The sequence below is a fragment of the Anarhichas minor genome, unplaced genomic scaffold (assembly GCF_050575085.1).
Source record: "Anarhichas minor isolate MPS153535 unplaced genomic scaffold, ASM5057508v1 ptg000051l, whole genome shotgun sequence".
NCBI classification, from domain to species: Eukaryota; Metazoa; Chordata; class Actinopteri; order Perciformes; family Anarhichadidae; genus Anarhichas; species Anarhichas minor.
The window spans coordinates 2,318,795-2,337,893 of NW_027466497.1; the positions used below are offsets into that span (position 1 = coordinate 2,318,795).

The 19,099-nt window shown below is 49.3% G+C and overlaps 1 protein-coding gene across 5 annotated transcripts in view; it reads right to left on the reverse strand.

The window, feature by feature from the left end:
- Positions 1 to 309: 309 nt before the first annotated feature.
- The window catches only part of arid1ab (AT-rich interactive domain 1Ab), a 47,018-nt gene continuing 28,228 nt past the window's right edge, over positions 310 to 19,099 (reverse strand). For 3 of the 5 annotated variants that reach the window (XM_076075369.1, XM_076075372.1, XM_076075373.1), the window contains 16 exons: positions 13,740 to 13,980; positions 12,200 to 12,289; positions 11,022 to 11,192; positions 10,246 to 10,549; positions 9,502 to 9,647; positions 9,288 to 9,388; positions 8,981 to 9,190; positions 8,661 to 8,865; positions 6,648 to 6,780; positions 5,995 to 6,173; positions 5,781 to 5,910; positions 5,498 to 5,617; positions 5,237 to 5,333; positions 4,251 to 5,070; positions 3,897 to 4,027; positions 310 to 3,788 (listed from right to left, as the gene is read on the reverse strand). In XM_076075369.1, coding sequence (XP_075931484.1) covers positions 1,866 to 3,788; positions 3,897 to 4,027; positions 4,251 to 5,070; positions 5,237 to 5,333; positions 5,498 to 5,617; positions 5,781 to 5,910; positions 5,995 to 6,173; positions 6,648 to 6,780; positions 8,661 to 8,865; positions 8,981 to 9,190; positions 9,288 to 9,388; positions 9,502 to 9,647; positions 10,246 to 10,549; positions 11,022 to 11,192; positions 12,200 to 12,289; positions 13,740 to 13,980 — 5,001 coding nt within the window. In that variant the 3' untranslated portion in view covers positions 310 to 1,865. The remainder of the gene's footprint in view (positions 3,789 to 3,896; positions 4,028 to 4,250; positions 5,071 to 5,236; positions 5,334 to 5,497; positions 5,618 to 5,780; positions 5,911 to 5,994; positions 6,174 to 6,647; positions 6,781 to 8,660; positions 8,866 to 8,980; positions 9,191 to 9,287; positions 9,389 to 9,501; positions 9,648 to 10,245; positions 10,550 to 11,021; positions 11,193 to 12,199; positions 12,290 to 13,739; positions 13,981 to 19,099) is intronic. The other 2 variants (XM_076075370.1, XM_076075371.1) reach the window with 2 other exon arrangements.

The window sequence follows — 19,099 nt, forward strand, 5'->3', positions numbered from 1 at the left end:
GCCACGTGGAGTCATAATAAAATAACATATTTTGGAACGGGGGAATGTTTTTTTTTTGCATTACATCACCTGTACCAGTGACATCATTTGTCACAGAAGAGATTTTATCAAGTGTGGGAGTCAAAGTGTGCTCTCTGACGGGGTATTTACACATTTAAACCATTGTAAAAGCCCTGTGAGGCAAATTTGTGATTTTGGGCGACACAAAATAAATTGAATTGAGTCAAAAATCCACAGCGCCAGAAGCAACATGCTGACTCAACGTTGTATGAGGGTAATAATAATAATAAGGAAAAAGAAATGCACAGCAAACGTCTTACGAAGATTTAATGTACATTTATTCTTAACACGTGGAACATATAGTATAAAGATTTCATACTGAATAAATGATATTCATTAAGCCAAAAAAAGGAAAAAAGAGGAATTTACATCAAGTTTTTAGCTACATCATCTGAAATACAAATATGCAGAATCCGCATCACTGGAAAAAAAATTAAAATAAACAAAATAAACAAAAATTTAAAATGGTTTCTTCATCAAGGTCTAGTTTGTCATTTATGAAGGAGCTCAAATGGAACCGCAGACATGATTCTTCGTTATATTCTCTACACCCGGACCGGAGACAAACTGAAACTTGTGTGTTTGTTTGGGGGGGGGGGGGGGGGGGGGGGTGGCGTTGGACAGCAGCTGAACACCCCCGGAGAGCGATACGAGCAGGGTGGGGCGCCTAAAGTAACGGAGAGGGTGGGCGTCAAGTCATCACGTGGCGTACTTGATGCGGGGGGGGGGGGGGGGGGGGGGGGGGGGGTGGAGATATCTTGTAATCGTCAAAGATTAAAAATGGTGAAGAGCAACAGGAGTTGAGAAAGAGAGAGAGAGAGAGAGAGAGAGAGAGAGAGAGAGAAAGAAGTGTAATGTACAACATCATATATACACTACAGCTTGGACTGCATCTAGAGTTGAGGACCAGTCCTAAAGAGGTGACTTTTTAATATAAGGGTCAAGTCATACAATCAAGGGACAAAGAGAAGAGGTCGGGGTGTTGTAGGTTCACCATACTTTGGGGGGAAAGCCGTTTTCTCTCTCGACATTAACTAAAACTGTTTTTAAAAACTACAGTTTGCTGCCAAGCCAGCGTATCTCAGTGTGAAACAGTATTATTACAGTATGTTTACAGTTTTTAAGGTGTACAGTACAGAAAAAAAGTCCTACAATCTACTGCACAGGCCTCCCATGACAATTGTCTGTTCACAGCCAATAATGTGGTTCCTGTGGGGCTGAGTATATAGCATCCAAAGTTACAGCAAGTATACCACACCACAGTCCGTGAGTCTATGTAGCCTCCAAACATGAACCATAATATTGTTTAGTCCGTGTCCTCTTCCCCCTGCCGTCCCCCCCACCCCCCCCCCCCTCCCCGAGGGAGAAAAGCGAGCACATGTATCCCCCAAACTCACTGTAAACGAGACAGCAACTTTGGTTACAGTTTCTTCTTTTTTCTGGAGATTTTTCTTTTCATTAAAAAACAAGTCCTTTTCCGCAGGGCAGCACAGTCTGTCCTAAGCCTGGGTCCCGATCTGCTCTTCTATGTCAGTATCTTTCCATTTTAGACGGTTTTTAAAATCCACAGCTACTTCATGATATTCCTTCCTTTAGTGAGAAGCAGGGGTAGAAAGACAGTGGAATCCGAGGTGATTTTGCATAAATAAAAAAAATAAAAAACGAAAAAAAAATAAAAATAGAAGAGGACAGTCAGTTTTTTGCTCTTTTCACTCACACGCAACAGACACACGCACGCACACAAAGAAAAGGGGTGAGGGTGAGAGGGAACGGACAGAGGCAGAGCTGAAACCTCCCCACGGCTGTCATGACTGGCCGATCAGAAACAGTACGTCACAGATCACTTGGGACACCAGAGAGTTCATAAGTGGGGACACCGAGATGTCCAGTAGCCGCGACTCGTACAACGTGAACTCCGAGTGGTTCTCCTCCACCTTAGCCAGCGCGTGCAGGGCCCGGGCCGCCCGCCGCATCATGTCCACGCTGGTGGGCTCAAACTGAGGTCCTCCCTGCATTTGTAGCAGGGAGCTCTGGCTCTGCTGGTACTGTGTGGCAGCTAGGCTGTCCTCCAGGAAGCCCAACAGGTTACCCACGCTGCCTTTCTGCACAGCGATGGACCGCGCCGCTAGGCCGTCGCCCTGGGCCAAGTTGGCCAACAGCACAACGGCCATTTCTCGGCAAACGGCTACTTTGCGTTCGCCGACCAAGCGCACCAGCGAGCCGTACAGCTTCTCCAAGCGGCTGAACGGCGGCGTTGCCAGTATGAGGTCGACGTTGTTGTCCTGGATGCTGAGCTTGCTGAGGGTCTCGAGGACCAGTCTCTGGGGGGAAAGCGAGCTGTGGGGCCCCAGCGTGGGGAAGGGGTCCAGGGCCTCCGCTGAGGGGCAGACCGCCCAGTGGAGCAGGCCATCCAGCAGCGGCAGGCATATACTCTCCGGATAGATAGAAAGGTCCAGCTGGCCCGAGATGTTCGCCAGAGTGACGAGGCAGTTCTCCCTCAGCACCTCGAGGCAGTCCCACCACCACTCGTCTCTCTCGCAGCTAACGCCCTCGTCTTCCTCTTCCTCCTTCTCATAGGTGACCGGGGCCTGTTTGCGTTCGGGGTGCCTGTGGTGGAGCAGCACCAGGCGGCCCAACAGCAGCAGGAGGCCCGGGTGTTTGGACATCTCCAGGTCGTTACTGGGAACGAATGAGAGGCTGCGCACTATGTTGGAAACGCAGATGCAGCGCCGAGCTAGCGAGTCCTGCCAGTCCGACAGGGTGCTGAGCGGCGTCTCGTCCTTGCTGTGAGGCTCGTCCTCCAGGATCTTGATGTTGCGTCGGCTCTGCAGGTCCGGGTTGATGCTGAACAGGTACTTGCCGTTCTCTTTCTGCTCTGCCGCGCCTCCGCGAACCACTTCCTCTGTGACCGACCCTGGGCGGGCGGATAGTACATCGTCGATCGTGGCAGTGACTGGTGCGCCAATGGGAAGAGGAGGAGGGGTCTTCTCCACTGGAGACTTCTGGGGTTCAGAAGACTCTGGCAGCTGCAGCCGAGGTTTATTCTCCCCATTGGACTTGGATTTCTCCGGGTTTTCCGTCACAGTCTCAGTCCCCTGGACCTTCTTGCGGCTCTCGGTTGCCGTTGGCTTGCGTTTCCGCTGCTTGAGAAGGTCCATCCGGCTCTCGAAGTGTGTCTGAATGTGCTCGGTAGTGTCACCGCCACCAATGCTCCAGTGTGTCAGGCCGCTGTCAAAGCTCTGCCGCTGCCCAAGCTTGGACGAGTGGTTCACCAGGAAGGGATTCTTCTTCCGCACCACCTTGATGGGGAGTTTATCAAACTTGCTAGCCTGCTTGGGCTTTTCCGAGTGGAGGTTGGGATCCTGGGAGGACCCTGAGGTAGAGGTATTGGGTTCCTTGGTAGAGGACTCCCTTTCCTTCTCCTCATCCTCGTCCTCTGAAGACGTTTGTTTGTGTGAGCTCTCCTCCTCCTGTTTCACCTGGACCAGTGAGGGGGTGTCAGGATTGGCCTTAGCTTCCTCTACCTCCTCATCCTCCTCGTCCTCTTCGTCCACGTCCATGCCCTCGCCCTCGGGCATGAGGATGTCATCATCAGGATCCTCAGCCGCGTTGGGGTCTATGAGGGTGCGCTGGCCGGGGTCTCCCACTTCGTACTCCTTTAAGATGCCAAAGATCTCGATGAGGCAGCGTCTGAAGTACTCCACCACCAGCTCCAGGAAACCAGGCAGCTGAGAAACCAAAGAACAAGGGTCATCAAAACGATCCACATACAATGTGAGAAGACAAGTCATGTGCTGTTCGTGCAAATTTAACAGATGGCAGTTCGTGGAGCTTACCTGGCATAAGTTAAAAGTAGTAATGCTATTGTCATCATACAGTAAAATGTTAATGGTGTCCAAGGCCCAGGTGCTCTCCGCTAGTAAGCCTGACTTTAGTGACATCATGACTCTCCAAGCCTCAGGAGTGCCTGTAAAGAAGGACAAAAACTGAATGAATACAAGACAACTTGATCGTGATCAGTTATTACAGCTGGGAACGAAAGGAAGAGGTTCACTGATCTGTACCATCAGGATTAGCATTTATCACCTTGTTCTACTACTTACATTTAACTGCAGTCACTAAAGCACTTTGTTTAGTACATGTGCTTCTCTATTGAAAATACTGAGAGGCATGAAATAAAGGTTCTGTACCGATGTCTTTCATGGTGAGCCGTCTGCGAGGTTTGAGATGGGGTGGGGAGGCCTCCACGGAGCCAGGAGGGAAGGCCACATCTCGCCTGATCATGGGTTGCTGCACTGGGGCATGGCCGATGTGGGAGGCGGGTACCGGGGGTCCAGCTTTCTGCACCTTAATCCCCGGATGCATGTAGGGGGACTTGCTGGGTGACGTCCTGCTTTCCATGGGCCGGGGCATTGGCGTTGGGCTCGACACCTGAGGAATGTGGTTCTGGGACGTCTGGTAGGTGGATGGCAGGGGTCTGGTCATGGGAGGTCCAGAACCACCGGGGCCGAACGGCGGCTGCCGCTGGTTGACGTGGCCGGGCCACTGGCCATCGTGGTTCATGCGTTGGTCTGATGGCATCATCTCCTCTGAGCGGTTCATGCCGTGGTAGCCGGGGCCCTGGCCTGGTACAGGAGGTCCCTGTCTGTTGGGATAGTTAGGGTAGCCCATCTCATTGCGACCCTGCCACATTGGGCCCTGGGGGCCATCGGGACCCGAAGGCATGGGGCTTGACATCATTTGGGGAGGCATTGGAGACTGGGAGTTAGGGCCTGCAGATGACGGCACTCTATCCCGGCCAAAGGGAAAAGGGAACTGGTTCTGTGGGCCTGGTGGTCTGCGGTCCCCTCCAGGATATGCATTATACTGGTTATACATGTCTTGTTGGCCCTGGGGTCCCGAGGGCTGGGGTCCTGGCTGCTGCTGACCACTGTAGGGGACATTATAGATTTCTCCCTCATGGCGCTTGGCAGGAGGGCCATACCCTCCATCCACAGGACGCTTGTAGTTCTGTCAGAAGACAAAATTCAGCATTAACAATTATAACAAAACCATGGCTTGCATCTCTTCCTTAGCATACCGGCACCTAGAGATAATTGTTCCTTTAACGCATATATATATATATAAAAGAAAGTTGCAATAAGAGCACCGCAAATGGCGAACAAAATGTTCTTACCGGTTGCTGCTGTGGATACATTCCTGGCTGCTGATTTGGGTATGGGCCACCAGGGGGAGCTCCTTGGCCAGGGTACTGATTGGTATAAGATTCATGCCTGAAAACAATAACAAAAGTTCACACCATTACAATTCACTTTTCAGTATATCCAGACAGTCCAATCCTTCAGTCATTCAAAAATGATCACACTGGCAAAATTCCTTGGAACAACCAAATTTCTCCTTGAATACAGACCAATCGTGGCACTGATTAGGTACTGACCGTTGCTGTGGTGGAGGGCGGCTGGGCGAGTACATCCCTGTGTCGGCACCAGAAGGCATCATGTTGGGCTGAGGAGCTCCTGGTCCCATACTGCCGTCAGGGCCCATGCCTGGCTCCTGTCTGTGAACACAACAAACAGCACTCATCAAAGACTTGTATACAAAAGGACAGTGAAATAGCACAGGCCTGATCCCAGTCTCGTCGAGCTCTTTATTAATGTTTTACAGATTTATACGATTATAAAATTGTGCAGAGCACGGGGAGAATGACGCAGTTTGTTTACCTCCTGTCGTATCCGTAAGGGTACGGTTGCCTCTGGCCCATCTGCATGTTACCCATGGGGCCTGGCGGACCTCTGTTATACTGCTCTCCCATCCCACTGTTGGGACCTGGCTGCATGAACTGCTCTCCAGCTTGAAGAAACAAAAGATGGCTGTAAGTTTTAGAACGGACAGAACTCCTGCAGCGTCCGATTCGCTGGTTCGGCTGTCGCTCACCTTTCCTCATGCCACCGAAGGGGTCCTTGTTGGACTCGTAGGGACCCATTCGAGCAATCATCTCGGGGCCACCCATCCCAGGCTGGTAGCCCTGTGAATTGGGAGTCATGGCGTTCCTTCTGGAAAACGCTGGGTCCACGCCATCCGCAAAGGGGTCCTGCAGATTAACGCTACTCCTACTGGAGGGAAGAAGGCGTGTTATTGAAATATTGATTCTATTTCTTTTTGCTTTGTTTTCTTTTTGGGGGGGGGGGGGGGGGATTATTGCACCTATTGACAATTTTAAGAAATGATAGCTACCGGGAGTCTATAACTATCTAACCTGTGTTGCAATATCTATATCAGAGCATTCAAAACTTATCATACATGTTTTTTAGGGGACATTCATAATACTATATTTCATATTTTATAGAGTGTTTCCATGTTTTACTGCAGTCATTTAAATACATCAGTTAAACAATCATTTTCTACACCACAGGCTGGTTGGTTGTGTGTGTGTATCTTAACATTACATAACTTTTTCCTGTTTGTTGTACTCCATCTCCTGCTGCAATGATCCAACTCCACCACAGGGATCACTTTCATTTTATTGTGATTAATCCTGATACTGCTGACATCATAGAAAACGTGATATCGTTGCGTCTAACTCGTACCTGACGCCAGGCATTGGAGGCATTTGCGTGTGAGGGGTGGAGGCTGGGGTTGGGGGCTTCAGGTCTCCACCTTCTGCCATGGAACTACTGGTGGACTGAGGAGTCTGGGGTCCTTGCAGGGATCCAGAACCAGCTGCAAAACAACAATACACACACACACACACACACTGAGTGCTTGTAAACGACAAAAGTCCTCTGGGTGGAGAATCCAAAGACTCCAAAGAATTCAAAGAACATGCCCTCCTCCTCCCTTCACTGCAGGAATAAAAGCGAGAGTTGATAGTCGATCGTGTGGTGGGATAGTGTTGTGGATAGGCTCAGCACTGCTGGGGGCTTTCAGGAACACATGCTGCTTTTTGGCAATCCTAAATCCCATTAAGAAATTCTTCAGCACTGCACGGAGGGAAACAGTTTGTGTCAAGTTGGCTGGCTTTTGAGTGCACAGCCAGCGAAAATGTTGAATTTTCCAGCTCATCACAGCACTCCCCCCCCCGCCCGCCCCCCCCCCCCCCCCCGCATCGCAGCTTCCATCGCCCTCCTCCTCAACCACCACCGGGCTCAGAGTCTCTAGGAAACAATGATCTAAACCCCGACTGACAGATTACTCCCTGACCTGTAGAGACACGAGACAGCAAGTAGTGTAAGTGTGCATGAGAGTGAGTGATTGTTTGTATTGTGTGTGTGTGACATAGTAGTGCTCATCCTTAACTTCAGCTCAGGACTTCTCACTATTAGCACGCCAGTCTGATGACTCACAGGTTCCCATTCATTAAACTGGCACGCACACGCACGGGTCACCGGCAGGTCAAATTTATTCACATTTTCTCACATCACCCTCTCGCCTCTCACGCTCTCTCACACACACATTAGCCGGCTCCCCCCTCCCCCTCCGGGCAGGGATTTCCCTCTACTAAAGATGAAGGGAGGAAAGGGGAGGGGGAGGATCTCATGAGGAGGGAAAAAATAGCATGGTATATATAGAGATATATATATATAGATATATATATATATATATATAGAGAGATAGAGATAGAGATAGAGAGAGAGAGAGAGAGAGAGAGAGATGCATGACTTCTACGCACACACATACACACTCAAGCCTCTTCCCCCCCATTCATCATTTCTGGCTCAGTACTAATCTCCAGGGAGCGGTGCCTTGCCTTTGTAGCCCCGGGCCGCAAGGACAAGCCGCTGACGGAGCACCGCTATCGCCAAATCACCTCCCGCCCCTCACCGCCGCTTCCTTAGCGCTTCCTTCGTACTAACTGGAGGGCTGATGCCAGCTGACAAGCACCCTGATGTCTCCTGTAACAACACCCCGGCGCTGACTCAGTGCCCCCGCGTCTGACAGCGCGGGTTCTCGGGCCAGACTGGAGCAGCACGTGGTCGCTCCTGGCAGCTCAAACCGGAGTCCCTCCCAAAACAAACAGCTTCCCGGCAACACATTGTCACGTGACCCCGCCCCCCCCCCCACCCCCCTCTTAACCTCTGACTGACTGCCAGTATACTCACACTGACTTTTACCCACCATTCAGAGTTCATTGAAAGATTTGGCATGCTGGTGGAATCACTGTTCACACAAAAAGACAACGGGGTAAGTCTGAAAGGACTAGCCTTTTTCATCATGTCCTGTGCAAATGCCAAAGAGCCCCCCCCCCCCAAGAGATGTGTTCGTGGAACTGTCCAGAGGATGCGGCGCACTTCTGTGACTTACAGCTACACCGCTGCCATTTACAACTCCTCCAATATACGCCAAAATGCCATTGATTTATGGGTGGTTGGCAGCCCCATACAGAAGATGACAAATGACGGTCTGAGATCGGCTTTTAACACCGCAATTAATAGGACACAATAAAGTACAGTAGTTTATAGGGCAGGTGATGCGAGGCAAGTAGAGCAATGAGGATGTGATGAATTGCAAGGAAACCACACTGCACCCAAGGGATAGAGGGAAACAAAATTAAAGACGCTTTCATCCATTCGTGTGATTAAACTCAGAGGGGGTGGGCTCACCTGGGCTGGGAGGCTGGACCTTGGGCTGGTTCTTTTTGGTGTCCGTGTTGAAGAAGTCTGCGGGCGGGTCCTCGCCGCGCTCAATCTTGCACTCGAAGGCGTACAAACACTGGATGTACTGTTTCTTGAGTGAACTGGCTGCGCTGCTCGACGTGCCCACGTTCAGGTTGGTGGCCAGCTCCCTCCACTTCTTGTTCTTGTTCACCTGGTTGGCGACACGAGGAAGCAGTAGGCTCAGAAAGCTGCACACAACATTACAGTGCCGTCTGTTTTTAATCTGCGATATCCCCGATCAAATGCAGGTGAAGCCCGGGGCATACCTGGGTGAGGCCGCCGATCTCTTTGACGCACACGTAGAGCCTGAAGAGATCGAGAGGCTTGCGTCCGACTGCGGGCAGGTTGGTCATGCCCATGGCCTTCTCCTCGGCGAAGGCCAGGAACCGATCCACCCACATCTTCCTCTCTGGCTCTGGACCGAGCTCGTACAGACGAGTGATCTTCTCGTTAGTGATGGTGGAGGAGCTCGACTTCTACAGGACAGATGATGGGAGGATATCGTGAAATTGGGGGGGAAAATAAGCTTCTAATGAGCTTTAAAAATGTTATCGCATGGATTTACAACTCTACCTTTTTGGGTTCAGGCTTGGGAGTACCCTCCACTTTGTTGTTTATCTTCTGGGTAGGGTTCATTTTTTCCACGCCAAACTCCTGGGAACTGGGAGCCATTCCTAAAAAGATGGTAATAGGAGGAGGGGAAAAACAAAAAGATTACCAGTCTATCCCAGCCTACCTTGGGCACAGTACACCACTTGATCAGGGCTCAGTGGAGCTTTTTACTCACCAGGAGTGTTGTTGGCCATATTTGCTCCCATTGGGTAAGGCCCAGGCCCTGCCTGGTTCATCATACCGTGCATGCTGTTCATGCCCGGGCCGTATGGAGAGCCAGTTCCCATCATGCCCGGGGACATGTTAGAGTAGCCAGGAGGCCTAGAAAAGAGAATGCTTGTTTAGAGGGAATACTTTGGAAAGGAGAGACACAATCAGCCGACCCAAAGAAACTCCAAGAAAGATCATAATAATCATCCTGTCTGTGATCCTGCAACACATCTATGCATTTTCCTTAACTTGCGTTCGCTGCGTTTTGCTTATTTTGTAGGAAAACATCAATTGACGTCATATGACACCAGCAATTGCCCGGCCCACGAGTGTCTCTCTGTAGGCTGAGCTGGCATCTTTGCAGGGGAAAGATGTGATTCACTGATCTCAGAGAATGCTTTCTCACTCTATCCACTTCTTCCACTTCCCTCATAGATAAGTGTTTGGTCGACTGCCATCAACTCTGCGGCACACTCGGGCACCGCAACACACAGCGGACCGGCTTGCACGTGGGAAGAGCCAATCATTTTTTTCTTGGTCACAAAAACAGCTCATACAAGAAAGGACACACACATAAATTCAGCTAAAAAAAACCTCTTCAGGTTCGAGGGTCTTCACGCAATGCATCGTTTTTCCGACCCCTTGACATTTAACTGCTCCCTTGTGTCTCACTGAGACACGAATGCAGCCAGTAGCTGTAAGCACCCACCTGTTGTGTATAGAGTTTGTGGGCCCGTGTTGCATGGAGGGGCCGCCGCCCTCCTTCCTGTTCATGGCCGGAGGGGGACACATCCCAGAAGCCACCTGAGGAGGCATGCCGGCCATGTTTGGGGCCATTGCGGGACCGAAGGGCCGAGCACCCATCTGCCCCGGGCCTATTCTGCCAGGCGGGATGCTACCATACGGGGCCCCGCTGCCCTGACCGGGCATGGGGTTCATGGCGCCACTCATGCCGGGACCGGTGGGGTAGTTGGCATTGGGCATCCCCGTGTAGCCGGGCTGCCTGGGGTAACCTGGTGGGGGTCACAAATAAGAAAGGAATGTAGATTTTAGACTGGTTCTCACAACCATCGATCCATGCCATCCTTCTGTGTTTATGAACCGTGTGAGGACTTCTACTCTGCGCTCTCTGACAACATAAAGAGTTTCAGCAGGCCGGCTCTAAATGTACCTTCTGCGCTGCCTGTTCTGACAAGCAGCCTGATGAAGCCTCGCTGATCGCTGCTATGACTCAGAGAAGAACTTCTTCAAAGCCGACAGAACCCATCCGAGACTTCAAAGTGAAGTGATAGAATTTCATAAGTATATGAAATGAGAGGAAACTTCAAAGCCAAAACTTTATTTTTTTAATCTGGGCTATCTCCGAAACTGATGGCCCCAGGACGACAACTGTACTCATTCATAATATCTTTAAGATTGAAAAAAAAAACAGTGAAGCGGGTCTGTTAAAGCAACACCGCTAACACTTCTACACTGAGGCCTCACCTTGTGGACCATACTGCCCCCCCTGAGGCCCGTAGTTCCCCATGGAGTTGTTCTGGGGATATGGTCCCATCCCAGCATGCATCTGGCCTCCCGAAGACTGGCGTGGAGATAAGGCGGAGCCAGGTTGACCAGGGGACCCGTAGGGAGGCATCTGAGGGTTACGCATGTACACTGGGGAGGATTGGCAGAGAGCCTCATCAGATACACAATTCATCATTCGCACAACACCTCACCGAAAAGGGAAAGTTCAGCGCTTTTTACGTGGATGTTGAGTCAGTGCTAATGGTGAATGTAGCCGACTGAAGCAATAAATCCTTCGTCGCGTGTAATATTGACCCAGAAGGCCGAGTACGTGGCTGCAAGATCGGTTGTTCTTCCTGCATCCAGCATCGTCATTTGACATGACAGTGATGTAAGTGGAGGCGAGGAAGAACTACAAATGATGTCAGCTCAGATCTCTCGAAGGAGGAGAAGTCCCGGCGTCACGTCAAATCAATGCGCTCAATAGCTGGAGCATGACTACTGACCACGGGGACGATTGATTGGTTTCACCGAGGAGTCCGCAATCCGCCTTGGATTGAAATATACTTTATATGAACATGAAAGATATGAGGAAAATGGACCGTGTCATTAAATGAATCTGCAAGTCGTTGGTAAACTTACTTGCTGAGAGAGAGGAGACTTGGGGACTCGCTCAAATTAAAAGTTAATATTAATATATATATAACAAAACTGCTCCTCAAAACCAACAGACGTTTCCTGTGTCCCGTTTCCCGGCTGCGCAATGGATTCTGGTACATCCTGGTACTGCCAGCATGGCCCCGTGAGCGGGAGAAATTAGCTTTTTCAATCAATATATATTTACAATCTACAAAAGTTGCCGAATTTTCCCTTTAAAACAAGTCTCTGTGTGAAGAACCTAGGTCTTTACTTCCTCACAGACACAGAGGTACAGTGTGTCCATCTCCAGTTACCCTCACTCGACTTTAGGCACATTCTCATTTAAAGATGCAGCCCGGGGCAGTGTTTACAGGAGGACGGAATGCATACAAATGCAATCAGACACACCTACGAGCTGCTGGGCACACATTCTTGCACATTTCTTCTGCCTCTGAGCAGAGGAGTGGTTCGGTGCTATTTATAAAAAAAGGCTCCTCCGTAAGCATCTCAACACTCACCCCTTTCCTGGCCCATGGCGGACTGGTTCATGGAAGTGTGCATGATGGTGTCCGACTGGACGCTGGGCGGCCGCGGAGGCATCTGATTGCCTGCAGGACGGCAACAACACAAGGGCTCAGCAACTCGGGGAAAGAAATCCGATTGCCTTAGTTATGATCAGTCTCTGCCTGTAAACTTCACAATATTGGCCATCAGAAGGGCCAATAAAATACAATAATATAAAAACAAAGACGACTAAGACGGTGTCCTGTTGGCTGCCTGTTAAACTGCTCTCCACCATGAGTTGTTGGTGGCATCGTAGCTTCTGCTTCCGTGCCGTCTGGATGGTTTACTAGCATCATGTTAGGAGAAAATGTTCCCATCTGGCAAGTCACTTCATGAATTACAAATGGGATTCGCTGTATTTGTGAGCGAGCAAGTGTGTTGAATTAAATCTCTAAATCTGTCGGCTGTTCGTTCGCTGGATGTTTCACAGCATCCAAAACTCTCTAAATGAAAAACGGGCTTCATGTTTTCCTGGTTAGCAGCGTCAATTTTTGGCAGCCATTTCAGATTTAGTAGTTTTCGTCGACAACTCAAAGAGGAAGAAAAGTCGTTACATTTTAAATTACTTTTAGACAAAATCATTTCACTCATAACTTTGTCAGCTATTTTATGATTCAGTCTCTATATTTAACATGTCAGGCAATCTACTCTAAACCCAAACCAGTACTTTACTACCGTCACTTCAGTATAACTGATTTCACAGAAGACTTCATCTCGTCATCATCTGATGAAAAATACCGGGTGGATGATGAAGTCCTCCATGAGACCTGATCTGCACCGCCCAACATGTTAAAATATGCGTTAATCAACCAACTGAACACAACACAGGCCCCATCCACGTGTGTGTGTGTGTGTGAGTGTGTGTTTCAGACCGAGAGAGAGAGAGACAGAGAAATGTGAAGAGAGGTGTAAGGTGACCAGATGGAGAGATTTTGGCAAAGTTTTTGCTTTTCAAACTACATTTTGTTTGTCAACGATGTTGCATTTGATATCGTCACAGTTCCAGCTTAGTCGGTGCCGTCTCATCATCTTCCCGTCTTAGTCATAGAAAAAGAAAAAGGTTGTTGACAAACAAAAGTTTTCCTTAATTAATGAAATTAACACCGCTAGTTCGCTAGTTTTTTATTGCAGGCAGGATTTCACGTATAGCACCCTTAGCATACAGCATGCATTCCATTATTTCACACTGCATGTTGCTTACTTTTGGTATAATCCTGTAAATGATCTACATTTGTTCTTTAACAGTCCTGGTCTTGTGATTTTGCAAACCCAACGTCTGCTTTCAGACCCCCTTTTCTATGTTCTTTGTCATGTTTACTTTTGCAGTTATGTTTCATTTCCTTATAGAATGGTATAATACATGTTTGTGTCTGCAATACATCTTGGTTCTGCATGAACATAACACCCTTCCTCTATGCTCGTTATATTGCGGTCAGAAAGAGACCAGTTCAATCGTATATATTTTGTACTTCAGCAAGTGTTTTTTGTCTTTACCTGGCACAGCAGCAGGGGACAGAGGGCCGGTGCGGGACGGGGTGACGCTGGCGGGGGAACCCACAGGTGATGGCGAGGGCCCGCGTATGCCCGGCAAGTGGGGCGAAGTGTGCGGTGAGAAGGGCGACTGGGCAGGATTGCTCTGCTCCCCCTGACTGCTGGAGACCCCTGAGGTGCTGACGCCGGGGCTCAGGGCCCCCTCTGTACCGGTGGGCAGGTCGTCGATGGAGCCGGACAGATCCTGAGACAAGAGGAACACTTTGGGTTAGTGAAGGTTTTCACAGGAAAGTCTCATCGTTTGACAGTGGACTTTAAAAACAAACATGGAAGTGACAGTATTAAAATATGGCTAATATTAGCTGAAGCCTAAGACTCTCCTTTTATTACTAATCATCTGTTTTTTAACAACTAATTCACTCACTTCAAATCAACTCATGGCAGCTAATTCAAATGCGATTTTAAGCACAATTTCAACAATTTGAAAAGTGATGCATTTGAGGGAATGTGAATCATAATCGGCATTTTTCATGCTACTTGAACGAGGCGGGTGTGAGCATTTTATTTCAGAGTCACGTCAAAGTCAAAATGAAGCGCGTGGAAATCCAAATGGCCACTGACGTGTTAATCTTTACCTTCACCGGGGTGCATATTCTAATCTCTTATATAAGGCTGCCAGCTCTATTATGGCACAAACACACTTTCAGGTACAGTGACTGCTTTTTTTTCACTCCCATAATGCTGATAATGATCCATCTTGGCGAGCAGAGCTGTGTTTGTGTTGCTTGCAAAGAAAAAGTGGGGAGAAAAAGAAGAAAAAAATGTATTTGAAGCAAGTGATCTCGGGAGGCAGTTGAAATAATTGGTGCTGGGCACAGACTCCGGTGCCATGTGGTGATGTTATTGAGCCTCGCTGGCTGTGACACAAAGACAGCAAAGACAGCAGAGAAGGTAGGAAGGTAGGAAGGCAGCCGGCGGTGATTATGTTTGTTGGGAAAGGTGAATGTTTACACACTGGCCACTCACGTGGAGCCCATGTGCTCGTCAGAAATGCAAGCTCATCTGCCAGTCACATCGGAGAAAGGGAAAAAAAAAAAATCGGGAGGGAGGAGGAGGAGGGGAAAGAAAAAAAAACAAAAAGCACTCATTGGAAGGTGGCCAACTATTCCCATAGAAATCTCACACTCGCAGACTGGCTGCAGCCCCGAAGCCGGCGGTTTTGCACTTGAAACAGCGCCCGTTGCTATTTTTGGGACGTGACCTGATGGAGGAATCCCAGAGGGAGTGACAGGAGGAGAACGCTGATTCAGAATCCCCCCACCCTGTTCCCTCTGCCCTCCCTCCCATCTCTTCCTCTCTTTTGGGTGACTGCACAAACCAAAAGGCCTTTCTGACCTGTATCAACAAATCTACGCAGAACTCACCGTGAGGGCTTTGTGTTTAAGAATCACACTCTTTGAGCGTTTTATTGGCGGATACCCAATTCATTTTGGCACGTTTAAGAAAAAGGGTTCAGAACAAGGCAGAGCCGCTCTGAGGGAGCAGCGACATCGTAATGCTCTGGAGTAGAGAGCAGAGATCAAACAGCACGACATTCCTCGCTTAAACAACCACGGTGGGATCCTTTTTCCAGCAGCCAGCATCGTCAGATGACCAACACACACACACACACACACACACCCTCCTCCTCCTCGTCCCAACCAGCACCACCCGACCCATCAGACATCACAAGACTGGTCATCTGACACGGGGCTCAGTATGAAGGCCCTGGGCGAGCCGCTACAATGACCACCTCAGCTGCCACACTCGAAGCTTCAGAGATCACTGCACAGAGCCGTGCCTCCACACAACAACCACCTCCCTGACCCAGACCGCAAAAAGGTTAGGGGTCAATTCCCCGGGGGGGTTGCGCCCCGGGGAGTCGCCCCTCGGCGGAAGGCCACTGTGGACGGCTGCACAAAACATGCACGCGTCGCTCACAAGACAGAAAGAGGGACAAAGGGAAGTATTAACAAGGCTGCCTTTAAGGGCAGCTATGAACGCCGTGATCGCAGTCTGGTGTGAACCAAAACAACCGGTCCAAGACCGCCGATTCAGAGTGAACCGGAGCGCGGTCCGATTGCAATGACAACACAATCCGACCCATTTGTTGAGAGGGACACAGGGAAGCCACAGGTGAACATGAGTGGTGACTGACTTTGACATCCGGGCCGGAGGGAGAACATACAGAATACGCTACATTAGCTCCACAAATATCGCAACGGCTACAGAGTAATTCAAGAGAAACTGAAGGTGAAGGGATCCACGCGCACAGTAGATCAGTGCCAAGTCAAAGGGGAAAACATTTCGACAGCAATATTTCAAAGTGTGCGATTCCCTGCATGGGAGTGGCAGCTCTTGAGACGGAAAAGATAAATTCGCTCCTTTCGCGCACGCCCCTCAGCAAATTTAATTCTTTATGTGGTGCGCTTTGATGTATCGAGTATCAAAAACTGGCATACAAACTTTCCTCAAATATGTAGTCCTGTGTATTTATTCTTTGACGAGACAGCTTCTGATATAAATCTTTATCTTGCCAATTGTAGACAAAAAGATTTAATATGGCCGTCTTTGGGGAGACTGCTATCAATAGGATATCTCAGTTCTTATCAACAGTGGGGGAGCATCTTGAGTCAAAGTATTCATGAAGGGATTTGGTTGGATAATAGATTCAGACTCAATCGACGGTACATTTAAGTTCCTGTTCTAAAAAATGTTATTTTATGTCTTAGAGAAAAAACTCCAAGTCAGGTATTTCAAAAAATAAATAAATAAATATATATATATATATATATATATATACATACATAATTACAAAATAAAAAATAAAAATCGAATGCAAATCTACGGAAACATTCACCCGCCATGCAGCATAGAGGGCGAGCTCTTTACCATTATGTAAATATCTGACAGCTCTGGTCTCTCAGCCTGCATAGGCAGAAGCATCTCACACACACACACACACACACACACACACACACACACACACACACACACACACACACACACACACACACACACACACACACACACACACACACACACACACACACACACACACACACCCTACTCCCACTCTGCAGTCATTGATTTTTCCCGGCTCAATACTGCACAGCACCAGCCTGTTCTGCTGACTGCACAAGCTGGACAGCGGGAGGAGGAGGAGAGAGGAAAGGAGGAGGGGGGAGAGGTTGGTTGATACTGATGCTGTGTGGCTCTGCTATTGAACTCGCTCATTATTAGAAGGCTAGATGATGAAGAGGACACGGATGAGGCGTGAGGAGGAGTTGAGGGACGGTGGCTTTCGCCAAGTTGTGAGTGTGATGGTTTATGAGGACGGGGGACGGCTGTACGGCGGTATTATCCACACCAATCAGTTAATAACATGAGAAGAAGTCACCGTCTTTCTACATGCAGGAAAAGTGGGGGGAAGATATGTGAGCCGTGTTGTGGAGAGGAGAGAGATGCAGTTCTTTCTGTGGAGCTTCAAGCTCCTCTCTATGGCAGCCATTTTGTGTTTTTCCCAGCACTGCCTAACATGGAACTTCAGAGCCGAGAACTGCAGAACAGTGTTCACAACGTCTGAGGGTGGAAGAGAGGCAAAAAGATACCATTTTTCACAAAGTGCAGTTTAAAATTCAATTTAAAAAATAACCTATTTCAAAAGCATATCTTCTAATGCAAATATTGTTGCGTTATTGTTCATGAATGTGGGGAAAAGGGCAGAAAGTGTTTCATCATTTCCATACTCTCCACTGCTCCTCTGAGTGAGCCTGTCTGAGTCATCTGCTCTCCGCCGTCCTAATGTATTCCATTTGCAGATTACTTCACTGAATCAATCAAGCCCAACCAGAGCCATTAGTCTGCCAAGCCAGCCCTTTTTTCTATTTTATTTTTTGTAGGTTATGAGAAAGTGGAGGAAGAAGAGAGCGAGAGAGAGGTTGTGTGGAAGCCCTGAGATAATGAGATGTATCTGGAATGTGTGACACTGGCCAGTAGTGTAACTAGATCTGGTGGTGGTGGTGGTAAGGAGGGAGAGGTGTGTGTGTGTGTGTGTGTGTGTGTGTGTGTGTGTGTGTGTGTGTGTGTGTGTGTGTGTTGGGGGGTGGGGGTGGGTGGGCAGAGTTCATCCCTCAGTCACACACTCTCCCTGACCCACTCTCCTCTGTCATTCTCAGACCTCACCGCCTGGTTGGCAGGCTTCCCGTATTCTCAGGCCTCCAGATGCTAAACACACAACATATACAGGCGGGAAGAAAGAAAAGAAAAGAAAAAGCTCACTCACTCCCGACTGGCTTGCACACATGCTCGCATATCCTCTGTGGCGAGGTGATAGCTGAGGAAAAGAGAGGAGGGAGGGGGGGGGGGGGGGGGGGGGGGAGAAGGGGAAGAAATGGCTGCATCTCAAGAGCTGCTATGGTTACTGTGATCCACGTGGTTGACACATTAGAGCAGACACAGTCCCTCCCCCCTTCTCTCTCTCCCTCCCTCTCTCTCTCTCTGCGTGCCTGGCAGGGTCACGGTGCAGTCAGCTTCTACAAAAGAAGCAGCCTGTCATTGTTACAGGGAACGCAGACGCACCAAAGCCGTGTCCTCTCTCTCCCCCCCCTTCCACCACCGCTTTAATTACACACTCAGCCTCCAGGCCTCATGCACTGTGGAGAACTGACACACACACACACACGCCAACACAGAGAGTGGACAAACACAAACCAGCAGAATCTTGAACTTCTTTGCGGTCTTCTCTGGAGTCCCTGATGTTTATGTTTACATGCAGACGGCCTTGACACCGAAAAACACTCCGGCGCTGCACGTTCACCACTCACTCGAGGGCAAAGTGGGCTTTTGATATCCGAAACAGGGTCATGGGAAAAAGCCATCTCTTCCCTTTAAAGCCGAAGATCAAGTGATATTTTCCGCGCACAGTTAAAGGGGTTTCTGTTCTCGTTCTCACAGCCTCTGAACATGCTGACTTGACTTAACGGAGCCTCAGAAGCATATCATCTCCAGAGCACTTCTATCTCCAGAGCACAGGTGAGATAAATACCGTAAGGCACTCAGACAAAATAAAACGTAGGCTTCTAGTCTATGAAAACGCCCGTAGTGAGTGACTCCATGCTGCAGTGCCGTGGGTCGACAGCAGGAAATGCGCAGGTGTCGGACAAGACGAGTGACAGGTGGGTGTTGCCAACGCCTCAGCCGACGGCCCAAAAGGGTCCCACCTGCAGCCGGGGGCCGCACCGAGCTACAAGGAGCTTCTGGGAAGTCCATCGACGGCTCGGAGGGAGGCAGCTCCAGCCCCAGCTCGAGGTTTTGCAGGGCTG